Source organism: Centruroides vittatus, unplaced genomic scaffold (genome assembly GCF_030686945.1).
Source record: "Centruroides vittatus isolate TY-2023 unplaced genomic scaffold, ASM3068694v2 contig_7, whole genome shotgun sequence".
NCBI lineage: Eukaryota > Metazoa > Arthropoda > Arachnida > Scorpiones > Buthidae > Centruroides > Centruroides vittatus.
Window position 1 is genome coordinate 3,837,645 of NW_027122442.1, and position 12,830 is coordinate 3,850,474.

Genomic DNA, 12,830 nt, shown 5'->3' on the forward strand with positions numbered 1-12,830 from the left:
AAGATTTTTTTATATTAATAACATATTTATATACATCTTTAGTTACTTGTAAAATTATTGTCTTGCAGAAAAGTAAATATTTATTAAATTTAAGCATTTAAAAGTTATTTTTCAATATCAGCTCTACCCAAGTTAAGAATCATAACAATAGCGAGGTTGAGGCCAAAGTTTTCGATGCGAAAACGTGTACGTCGGACATTCGGCACCACTTTCCTGTAAACCTAGAAGTTCGATAATGGCATTTGGAATGTCTAGCATGATCCCACTGACTTTCCGAACACCACTGTCAAACTTCTAGGCTTACAGGAAAGTAGCACCAAACATCTGACGTAGATGCGTTTAAAACTTCGGCCTCAACCTCTCTAATAAATATAAAAAATTAAAGTTAAAATTTATTATTATATTTTAAATATAATATTAAATTTTAATTGACATGTTATAATATTTCACCATTTAAAACTGAAGTTTTTAGACAAAAAATAAAATGGTTTTAACGTAAATGCAGTTTTGTAAAATCATTTTATTTTTAATAGATTGGTAGCAAACACAGACACTGTAATCTTTTATTGTATATAAAACAATATTTCTTTACTTTTTTTGCAAATTTTGGAAATTAAATACTTTTCTTCATATGATTTTATTAAAAGTAACTAATTAACGATCAAAATGTCGAGTAAAATTACAAAACTTAAAATCATTTCTTAAAATGAAATGCTTTCAGAGATTATTCGCAACTTTTACATTTTAATTCAATTTTTTGAGCCTCAGTTAGTTGATGTTTCTTTCTAATTGATATATTATTTATTTCTTCTTACTCCAGTTTAAATTACCGAAATCACAACATTGCACTTTATATAATGAAAGCTTAATATTTTTGAGTATTCTTTTGAAAAACTCAAACTACTGACAAAAAGTAGATTCAAGAAATAATTTAAATAAACAATTTTGAGTTAAGATCTAAGTTATCCTAATATTATGGTAAATAATAGACTTAATAACCTTTTAATGATAACTAAAATAATTAAAAAATCATATTAATCTAACTGACGAAAACTTTTTAAACTCTAACACATTTTTTAAACAATATCGGTTCTTTTCTTGTTTAAAATAGCGAAGTTGAGGCTGAAGTTTTAAACGTGAAAACTTATAAGTCGGACGTTCGGCACAGCTTTCCTGTAAGCCTAGAAGTTTGACAATAATGTTTGGAAAGTCAGTGGAATCATACTCGACATTCCAAATGCCATTGTCAAACTTCTAGGCTTACAGGAAAGCGGCGCCGAACGTCCGACGTACACGTTTCCGCGTTTAAAACGTCGGCCTCAACCTAGCTAATATGTCAATGTTACTTTTCAAGGCTAAATCATTTAAGTGAAAAACAGTTATTTAATACTTTTTCTAATAATAAAACAAGGTTTTCAAAATATAAAAATATAATAAAATTTATTTTGGACATTTTAAAGTGCAATGATAGCTTCATATCACTCTTCTAAAAAAATTAATAAATATTCAAGCGAAAAAATTTTGTTTTATGCTAATATGTCAAAACGACTGTTAATTATAAATGAATTAATATTGATAGATTAATTCTTTATTAGTAACAATTTTTGATTCATATTTATTACTTTTGTTAAATACGTCAATCTAATTCTTTTAAAATATTTTACTTTTAAGCATAAAAAAAAAATAAATAAAGAAAGCAAAGACTTACCATAATAGTCCAGTGGTTGTGCTTTATTGATGGAATTTAGAAAAGTATAAATAAAATCAGTAATTATTGATTGTAAAAAAATTGCAGAAGTATTTATAGAAGAAAGATCATTAATAAGTTTTCTCTTAAAATTAAAAATTCCTATAATTTTAACATTTTAAAATCTATATTTTAAAAAAATTATATTTTTAACTTTAAAAGTTTATTAATAACAGTAATAACAGCAAATTTTTCATTTCACAAATAGTAATGAATTTATTTTAATTAAATATAGAAATAGTCATAAATGTACAGCAACTTCAAATAAAATTTGCAACTTCATTCTATATGAGAAATGCATTAAAACATTTTTCCAATTTAAGTAATCTTTAACTAAATAATTAATTTGAAAATAAAGTTAATAATTTTTGTGTCTAATTCATTTGCAATAACCTAGCCTAACCTAGCAGAAATAAAAATGTAATTCACAAATTATAATAATCTGAGAGAACATTTAAAAATACTTTTAAGGTAAACCTGATTTATAATCGCCATTATATAAAGCAATTATAATCGTTTTATTTGCGCTGGCGCTGAAGTTAATAAACTGTTTAATTAAAGCTAAATATTGTATCTAGCTTTAAATTAAACTAACAAAAAGAAGTACTTTGATTTACAGAATACTTATGTATATACAGGGTGGGCCAACGAAAACGAAACGACAAAGTGTTCGTGTTCGTCCAAGCAAATCGCTCGGACAGGTCGATTTTATTCTCGAGGGGACATCTTTTGCAATAAAGTTTTTGCGATTCTGAATACAACAGACAACAAAAAATTTTAAAAGCTCATTTATTTTGTATTAACTAAACAAATGTTTATTTCGAAAAAAATGTTTGTTTAGTTAATATTCAGATTCGCAAAAATTTTATTGCAAAAGATGTCCCCTCAAGAATAAAATTGACCTGTCCGAGCGATTTGCTTGGACGAACACGAACACTCTGCCGTTTCGTTTTCGTTGGTCCACCCTGTATATATAATCTCTTAAATTGCTTATGCAAAAGATTTTTCATAGTAATAAATACAATTGAAAATATAAATAAAAGTCCCGCTGGCATTTTTTGTGGCAGCCTCAGATGAATGGAAGTGTGACAGTGTGCTTTTATATGATCACATATGTGTTTGAAAGGACTTTTAAGACACTTATTTTTGTGTCTGTCTTAAATTGTATATATTAATATAATGTCGTCTTGGAATTTACAAGTATTTTTTAAAGAAGTTTATTACAAGATGAAAAAAAACCACCACCATAATGTCATTTGGCTTGCAATCTGATGATAAATTTCCATACTGGGCAACATCATTCTGTTCCCATGTAGAGGCTAATAAAAAATAAATAAATAAAAAATTCATGCTTATAAAAACACATCTACGTTCAGCTGTATCTAAATAATGACAGACAGACTCCACATTATCTGGAAAAGGCCAAAGTTTTAAGTTTAGTTCTTGCTTTTCTTCATCTGTTTTTGGCTATTGTCAGTTTACTCTGCTTGTGACACTGATAGTGTGTAGTAGGTAGTTTTATATATAAAAAGTTCAAAATTAATAGAACAACAAAAAACTTGGATAAAATTAGCCTTAACTGGTTAATTCTAGCATTTATATCTAAACTTTCAATGAGTGAAATTGAAGAAATATCTTGCATTTGAAATTTTCAAACAGTAAATTATTATTATTCGAATAACAATACCCTTTAAAGTCATTGTTGAGATTTGCTTTTTGTATACTAAAATACATTTATACATTATAAGATAAATATTTGATTTTCAAGGGCTTTTTATAATATGTATTTCTTCATAAATACAATATTTGTTAAAAAGAATTTAAGCAAAATAATATCAAATTTAAAGATGATGATAATTAGATATGAAATATTTGAAATTCATATTTTATTTGAAGTTACTCAATAAAAAGTTATAAAGCATATAATGCTTTTTATTTTTGAATTATATGTAAAAAAATAATAAAAAATTTTTATAAAAGATATAATTAACACTATAAAATTTTAAAATAATTTTTTTTAATGCTATAAATAAAAGAGAAAGCTCATTAATGATTACTATTTAAAAATTAATAAACATAGATTGATATGCCATGCTATTTATGTAGTTTATATAAATAGTTCAAATTATAAAACTAAATAAATTTTAAAATGCATAATCACTAATTAAGTTTCTTTTATTATTCTTTATATCAATATAATAAAAATCTTTCAAGGCTTATTTTCAAAATGTTTAGAAAATATATTAAAATATTAAAATGATCAATAATAAATTATATAATAGAGTACATTTCCAAGACAGAAGTGATCTTTTTCCTCAGAAAAGAAATTTAAAAAAAATTTATCTAAAATGTTCTTAATATTTTTAGGGCCTTCTGTTTCATTTATGTTCAAGCTTACATAACTAGAAACTAAGTGTGTTTATTTTGTATAAATATTCTGAATGTGAAGAGCAACAGTAAATAATTCAATAGTCTGTAAATTATATGTTAATTGGTTTACTCATAAAAACATAAAAATCATTAAAGTGTTACATTAGAAACAGTCATATTACAAAATGATTATGTTTTTTAAATCTTCTCTAGAATGTTTGGAACTATTTACTGAAGTTTTTGTGATTTTTCAGTTAAACAGTGAAAAAAATCAAATATGTATAACTCCCAAAACCCTCCTTTTTTTTTTTAGATAACATAGTTTATTATATATGTTACCGGCAAAACCCAATTTTACGCCAAACTAGTTTGGTGTAAGCGTGTCAGGCCAAACTAGTTTAGAATTATTATTCAAGTATATTAATGGTTAATTTTAAGTTCATCATAAAACACAAATAAGTTTATTTTTAATTTTAGTTTGATTTTAAAAGTTATTATTATTATTTCGTTTGAATTTTTGAAAATATTTTCGAAAGTTAATTACTTTTAAAAGTGCATGGCTTAATAAAAATATACAAATTGATAAGTACTGATTAGCTTATTTTTATTTTATAGTTTTGTACAAGTGTTGTGCGACTTCTAATCAATACCGTTTTTGGTTAATTTTACCCTAGGTATTGAATTTGACGGATCGTCTCTGATTCCAGCGATCAGAAGACAGGGAACAGTGGGGACGCACGTTCTAACCTAACCTAACCTATTCTGATTGCTGAAATTGGAGACGAGCCGCCACCTTCAATATCTAGGGTAACGTCAACCCCGGTTTTTTATAATTAAGTAGACTATAAATAAATATTGTTCACCTAATTGATTGCCTTTTAATTTTATTTTAACTATTAACATACTTGAATAATAATTCTAAACTAGTTTGGCCTGACACGCTTATGCCAAACTAGTTTGGCATAAAATTGGGTTTTGCCGGTAACATATATATAAAATTTCTCTAATACTCGTGCCATGTATTTTTAATTTCTGCTAGTTTTTAGATCCTTTATATGAAATACTATTTACCAATAACAACTACTGTCACTCTGCCTTTAGTGTCAACAAGTGAAAAGGGTTTTAAGAAAAAAAATATCAGTTCATTAATTGATATTGTTGACAGATAAACTAATAGCATTATAGTTTGGTTAAACTCTATAATCCTTTATATCAGGTATAGTATTTTCTACAACAAACAAATATCCAATGGTTTAATCATACACAATTTATTATTCAATTTTCTACTGAAGAAGAGAAAATTGGATTAAACCATTGGATATTTGTTTGCTGTAGGAAATACTGTACCTGACATAAAGCATTATAGAGTTAAATTAATAAGAATACAGCTACTCTATTTAAAGAAACTATAATGCTATAATGTAGACCTTATTTCAGATTTAATTAAATTTGTATTGCTAAAAACCTTTTTGCACGAAATTGACTGTTTTTATGTATGAAATTTAATTATATAATTCAGCGATGAATTTATATGCATTGAGTATTTATAAATTGTGGTCACAATATATGAGGAATAATATATGAAGGGCTATATTTTATTCCTTTACACATTCGACAAGATTAAAATTCTTGCATACTCTGATTAATGATTTGTAAATCCCAATCTCCATTTTTTTTTTTTGGTTTTGTTTCATTCCCACTGTGCATTTGATGTACCATTCATTCTAATGCAGTTGTGCAGTTTAGTAAACTTTATCTCTACATTATAGATTCTTCTAGTGGTAATTATAATTAATTAATTAAAAAACATTATTATTTTACTTGTTTTCTGCTTGATTATTGTCTTAACTTTGTTTTCTTACCATTAAATAAAGTAATGTCTGATAGATAACACATAGTTACTTATGTTGCATTCATTTTTTTTCTGTTTTGTATCTTTTCTCATTTGATTGATGAATAAATTAAAATAAATAAAAATACTGATTGCTTCATTTCATATAGAATCATTAATTGATAGGTAAATAAGTGTTCTGAAGCACTTCAATGTTACTTGGATAGAGACTCTGGGTCATATTGAAACAAGGTACAAATTTCCACACTAAAAAATAATGGAAAAACTCATCTCTATTTACAATACTTCAATTTACAACAAATTTTTGGGAATAAGGTATGTTCATAAATCAAGATTACACTGTAATGCAATTGAATTTAACATTAAGAGTAATTGTTGTCTCTTAAACACTGTAAAGTTCAGACACTCGGACACCTGGCAATCTTCATCTTAAGAAATAAACTTAAGATGAAGATTGTCAGGTGTCCGAGTGTCTGAACTTTACAGTGTTTAAGAGACAACAATTACTCTTAATGTTAAATTCAATTGCATTACAATAACTAAATAATATATTAAATTTGTTTAAAATTAAATAGTTTCCTGTTTTCTTTAATGTTTAATAAGGTGATTATTATCTGTTTATTTAAACGTCATTTTGAAGCTTCTATTTGTAAATAAACAATTTTATTTTAAAATATGTGTTTCAATTCTAACTAGACTCTCTTCTATTCAACTATAAAACATGCAATAAAAAAAAAATATATTGAACACATTACTAAAACAGAATTTCATGTATAATTAAAAAATTCTAATTAATGAATTAACATTATTTACAGATAAAAAATATTTTCTCAAGCACTATAACTGAAAAAGTCATAAGTTTGTTATCCTAAATGTGTAATATAAACATTAATTTCATGCTATAATCCTCATAAATGTTATCATACTGGTATAATTTAATAGAAAGTTTTTTCACATAATTTTAAAAGGACAAAGGTTTTTGAAACTATCAACTTTAGAGAACTATGTTTAAAATAAGATGGAAAATAATGAAAGAGTTTTGGTTTCTTTTTAATTTGCTTATAAGTCAAAGTTTTATCCAACGAGAAAATTATTTTTTATCATTTTTTAAATAGAAAACAGAAACAGTTTCATTAGTAATTTCATGATAACAGAGTTACAAATCCAAAAATAATGCACAAGTTCTGCTTCATTTATAACCTTTATTTTAGCTCATTTAATGTTACCTGTTTATAGCTTATTCATGGCTTAATTACTCGTGAAGAAATTTTAATTGCTATCTTTGCTTTCTGTCCATAAGAATAATGTATAATTTAACTTTTAGAATTATAATGTAGATTTTATTTGTTTATAATTATGACATATTTCTTAGAAATATGTGTAAATAATTGACAACTAAAAGTGTATATTAGCTTATAAGGCCTCTTCCTAAGCAAACCTACTATAGTGTGCATGTAATAATGAATTATGTTCATAGAGTTAAAATTTAGTCACAATGAACTTAATGAAATTGTTTCTATTTTATACTTTTTGATAATTTAGAAAATTAAAGTAACAATTATTAAATTTAAAATATTTTAATAAGATTTGGAATAAATATCTATTGTCTATTGTAAATTCTTCAACAATTTAAGTGAATTTGTAAATTCTTAATATATAACAACAAGTAGCAAATAGTAATTTGTTTCTATGAATTTACATTCTATCTTAAAATATCAAAGTCATTTTTAATAAACTGAAAAAATAGTAAGAGGAAAAAAAATGTTAGACTGGGCTCATATTAACACAAACCTTTACGTGTTCTCCAGTAAAGCCCATTATCCTTAAAAGGGGATGAGTTTAGAGAGCCTTGTATTCAGGAAAAGAGATTAATTGATCAGTTGCAATAATTTTTTTTATAACATTATTACAAAACTATAAATAATTTTAAAATTATCCTATTTACAGTACTGAAAAAGTAATATTAAACAATTATACTGCTTTCTCACTTAATTATATTACTGTCCATTTCTCAACCTTCATTAAAAAAAAAACTATGAGACAAAAGTTGATTAGCATTTTAAAAATTATTACAACCATTAATTTTATTAAAATTTGTATATAGATTCGAATGAAATATTTTCTGTTGAAGTTTTAAATAATTCTATAATTTTTCATTACTTCTTATTTTCACTGCTAAGAAAAACATTAATATTTGACTTCACATATAACACCGAAGCTAATAAAGTTTAAGAAGTCCAAATATACTATTTTAATTTTTAAATGTCAAGTTATATTTCATCATCAAATCAATCCTTAAAGACTATGATAAAATAGTAGAAACATCAAAATGGTAATTATTCCATTTGGTTTAGAGTAGATTTTAAGATCAGATCTAATGATAACATGAAAATGATTTTAAAAAATGTGTAATTGACTGGGTGGCTGAGACAGTAAGGCATTAATCTATCATTCTGGAGGACCCCTGGAATATGTTTTTTGGGGAAGGTTCATCCTGAATATGTTGGGCCCCATTCTTCACCGCCTGGCTGCTCCATTGTAGACAAAATCCACAATGGATCTGTTAAAAAAGGTCCTCTTAGTGTCCACAGGAGAGAAAAAGCCAAAAATAAAACAAAAATTTAATAAATAAAAATAAATTAAGATTCCTTGAACTTGATTAGCTATAGTTTTCTATAAAAAATTTTTATGCTGGATAATACTAAAGGTTCTTTATTTTCATTGAATAAGATGGTTCAGTTTGCATCACTAGGATACATCTTGTATTTAAAAGTAATTTAAATTATTATGTAATTCAATATATTCAATATAATTATTAGTATATTAGATCTAGTGTTACCACCTGTCCAGTTTTCACCCGGACAGTCCGAAAATTGACTCACTGTCTGGGTGAACTATTAATTTTGCCCGGGAATTTCGTAGAAATTGTGAAATTACAACGAAACAAAGTTCTTGCAAATATTGTTATAAATTTACACCATTTGAACAACGAAAGACCTCACACTCACTGAAACTTATCTGCCATTCTGCCATGTTACTCTGTTTATGCTGACATGTGACGCGCAACCTGCCTCTCGACCTTATTTTTTTTGTTTTATTTTTAATTTTTTTTTGCTTGTATGTTACTCCTACACAAGTCCCTAGTCCCTAACTGTAACTGATTTAGAACCAGCACACACATTATTCTTCTCATTGTAAAACGACATTGCACACGCGACAGGAAGTTCGGTTCAAACAAACCTTACCTACCGTCCGGGTCAGCGATTTTGTAAAGGTGGCAACACTAATTGGATCATTAATATATATATTTTAATATATTTTAAAGTTCTATTTAATATCAAACAATGAAAAATCGTCAAATTCTTTCTGAAATATTTTACCTAATTATAATTAATTATAAGTGAATTTTCTGTGAGATAGTGTTTACCATCTCTTAATTAATAAATTTTGAAATACCTACATAAAAAAGCTGATGCAGAGTAAATTTGTAACTCTCAAAGCCAAGTTTTTTTTAATGGATATTTCAAAATTTATTAAATTAAAAGTCACAACCTAATTAAAATTATCACAAAATAATTCAGTGGTACCTGCACTTAAACAACTCTAACTTTGAACATATCATAGTTTGAATGCTAAATTACACAAAAATTTGCTTTGGAATTCAAACTGCGCAAGCAGTAAAAAAGCACTCAAAGTGTCAAATAAACTTCTAAACAAAGAATACAATTTCAAATTAGCAATAATGTGTTAAATTTCACAACTGTTATAATTAAATCACACATCTATGTTAAGTAATGAGACCTTTAAAAATACTCAAAAACTTTTTGTTTAGCCCAATAAATATAACCTTTATTTATTAACTATGACATCCAAGAAGTGTGTGAAAGGAATGAAGTCTAGCAGGTAAGAGAAAGGCTGTAATATTGATGATTGAAATGGAATTTGTTGTGAAGCATGAAAATGGTACATATATGGTGGATCCGGCAGCTGCGTTTAAGATGCCGAAGTTCACAGTGTGCAATCAGTAAGTGAAATTTTCATTTTATTATACAGCACTTACATAGTTTACTTGTTTTTATTATATTTCAACTTATTATTAGGGCATTTAATTATGTCACTTTTTCCTTAAATTACATATATTTGCTGTTTTAAGTATGTTGAAATGAGTACTGTTTACGGCCTGGGAATAGATTAATTCACTTTCCATTATTCCTAAGGAAAAAATTGATTCGAAATGATTTGGAGTTTGAACAGTCTCCTGGCATAAATTAAATTTGAAGTATGAGGCACCACTGTAATTCTAAATTTCTAAAGTGATAACATTAATGTTAATAAATTTGTATAATTAGCTAAAACACGATTTGGTAAAAATTTACTGATACTAGTTATTTGTTTCACTTTGTCTAAAACAGCTTGTATTCTTTCATAAATATTAAATAAATAGTAATTAATTCTTTTTCCTTTAACAATGATTATTTTACAAGAGAGTAAATTTGTTGATTTTTTTTTTTTTTTAAATTTTCAAAATCTTAACTGTCTACTGTCATAAACTAACTACTTACAATATATTTAGTATCATCCAACATGTGTATTTAAGAATGTAATTAAAATTGTATTTTTTAAGAATTTCACTCATTTTTGACAAGATTCTGTTAGTCATCAATTTTATTTATCAATATCAATCATATCTATAATAATTTTTTTAGTGTGCAATTTCTTAAGTTATTTTACTTACCATTTCTATTAAATCCGATAGAAGTTATCCCATAAAAACATTTTGTTTAAATATTGTTTTATGAAATTATTATAGAATTCTTCCAATCCTGTTTATTCTTAATCAGTTAAAAAGAAACTAAGAAATTAGTTACTTTGTTTTATAATTTAAAAAACGCTTTGATTATAAGTTAGATAGATTTTAAACTAATATAGTATTGATAATTTATTAACGATAATAAAATGTGCAAAATATTTAAATTTAAAATTATTTTAAAATCTTATATTTTAATGAAGGTTGAAGAAACGAGACAATATTTTTCTATTATACAAAAATATTATATTGCATTTAAAATTTAGAAGAATGTATGCAAAAAAGTAATTATTACTTTATTTAAATGTAAGACTTAATATTCCTTCAATTAAATTTGAACATTCATGCTAAATAAAATTTTTTGTGCAATACAAACAAATGATATAAATGATCTTTTCAAAACAGCAAATAAATAAAAATGTGATAAAAAAGTTTTAATGGAATCAAATTCTTCCAGTGCTTTCTTTTTAACTACATATATTTTAGCATGGCAAAACAATCTATTTGCAATTTTAATAATAATAATAATAATAAACAAAACTTAAAATATATAAAAAATACATTTAAGAAACTTAAAAGTCAAGCATTAGCAAAAAAGCAATATTGAAATAACAGCAGTAAAAATGAAAAAAATGATTGTCATTATCAGTTCATGCAAATAAGAAATGAAAATGAGAATATATTATTAAGATGTACTTCTAAAACATAACAAATGACTAAAAAGAAGGGTGACAGTTCAACAGAAATAAAATCCACCACCTACTCATGCCAATTCCAAACAGATGTTGACTGTGTGAAAATGCAAAATAGCAACCAAATATTTCTCTGAAATACTAATTTTATATAATTCACAAATTTTAATTTTCTCCACATCATATGATTTCATATTTAAATTAAATAAAATATTATTTAAAATACTAAGTAATGTTTCTTTTTTTCAAATTTTATGACAAATATTTTTACGATACTAATAAATAAAAAAAATTAATAATAAATATTTCAAAAGTTACAGGTGGTTGTAATAAAATTGTTAAATAAAAACTACAGAAAATTTTGAGATCTTAAATTATTTTAAATACTGAGATTAATGCACTGAATTTTTGTTTGAAACAATTTCCGTCGGATCATAGAAAAATGATTCCATTTTTGATAGATTTCTTTTGTTGTACTTAGAGCTTTATAATGTTATGTTAATTAGTATTCAATGATCAATATTTAACTTATAAACAGTTACTCAGCCACAAATTTTGTTGCAATTGAAAAATAAATAGTTATAAAACTTTTTAAATGTTCTTCAATAATTATTGTTTGTTGTTTTATCAAAGGATGGAAATATAAAAAGAGTTTCTTCATTAGGTTATACAAAATATTCTTACATTCAAACAACATATTTCAAAATATATTTTTGATATTTTAATTTCTACAGTTTAAATTTTTATAAATAATATAAAATAAAGTATTCTTGCATTAATGTATATTAATATATTGCTCTGTCACAGAAATTGTTAACCAGCAATTACTATAAAACATTTTAGGATGATAAATTACACAATAATCATATGATTTCAATCTGCATTTTTACCTAAGATACAGAGACTTACAAATATATCAAAGAATGACTGTGAAATTAAATTAATACAGTATATACAAAAAAATATTCAAGAGTCCAAACTAATTTTGAATTTTAATTAAAAAATTTATATTAAACTAAGAAAGTTAAAAATAAAATAGAAATCCAATTAAATTTAACATAATTTACATTACTGATCATCGACATACATATATATATGACTCAAATTATATATATAGGTATAATAAATGATTTGAATTGCAATCTTCTAAGATTTCAGTCTACAGCTTTGTTAATTGTACCAATTAATAATTATCAAGAAATAGTTTAAAAATCTAAGTTTCAATATTTTCTTTTATATATATATATATATATATATACACATACACACACACACACACACACACACACACACACACACACACACACACACACACACACACACACACCACATGCACACACAAGAAAATAATGAAATTTAGAT

General features: G+C 25.0%; 1 protein-coding gene across 8 annotated transcripts in view; it reads right to left on the minus strand.

Annotated features, from left to right (window-relative positions):
- LOC136980497 (cytoplasmic dynein 1 intermediate chain 2-like) overlaps window positions 1–12,830 on the minus strand; it is a 71,183-nt gene that overhangs the window by 35,919 nt on the left and 22,434 nt on the right. For 3 of the 8 annotated variants that reach the window (XM_067276629.1, XM_067276628.1, XM_067276627.1), the window contains exons 5-6: window positions 7,761–7,817; window positions 1,709–1,729 (exon numbers count right to left, since the gene is read on the minus strand). The exons of 1 other annotated variant lie outside the window; for it this stretch is intronic. In XM_067276629.1, coding sequence (XP_067132730.1) covers window positions 1,709–1,729; window positions 7,761–7,817 — 78 coding nt within the window. The remainder of the gene's footprint in view (window positions 1–1,708; window positions 1,730–7,760; window positions 7,818–12,830) is intronic. 4 more of the 8 variants (XM_067276633.1, XM_067276632.1, XM_067276631.1 and 1 more) reach the window with 2 other exon arrangements.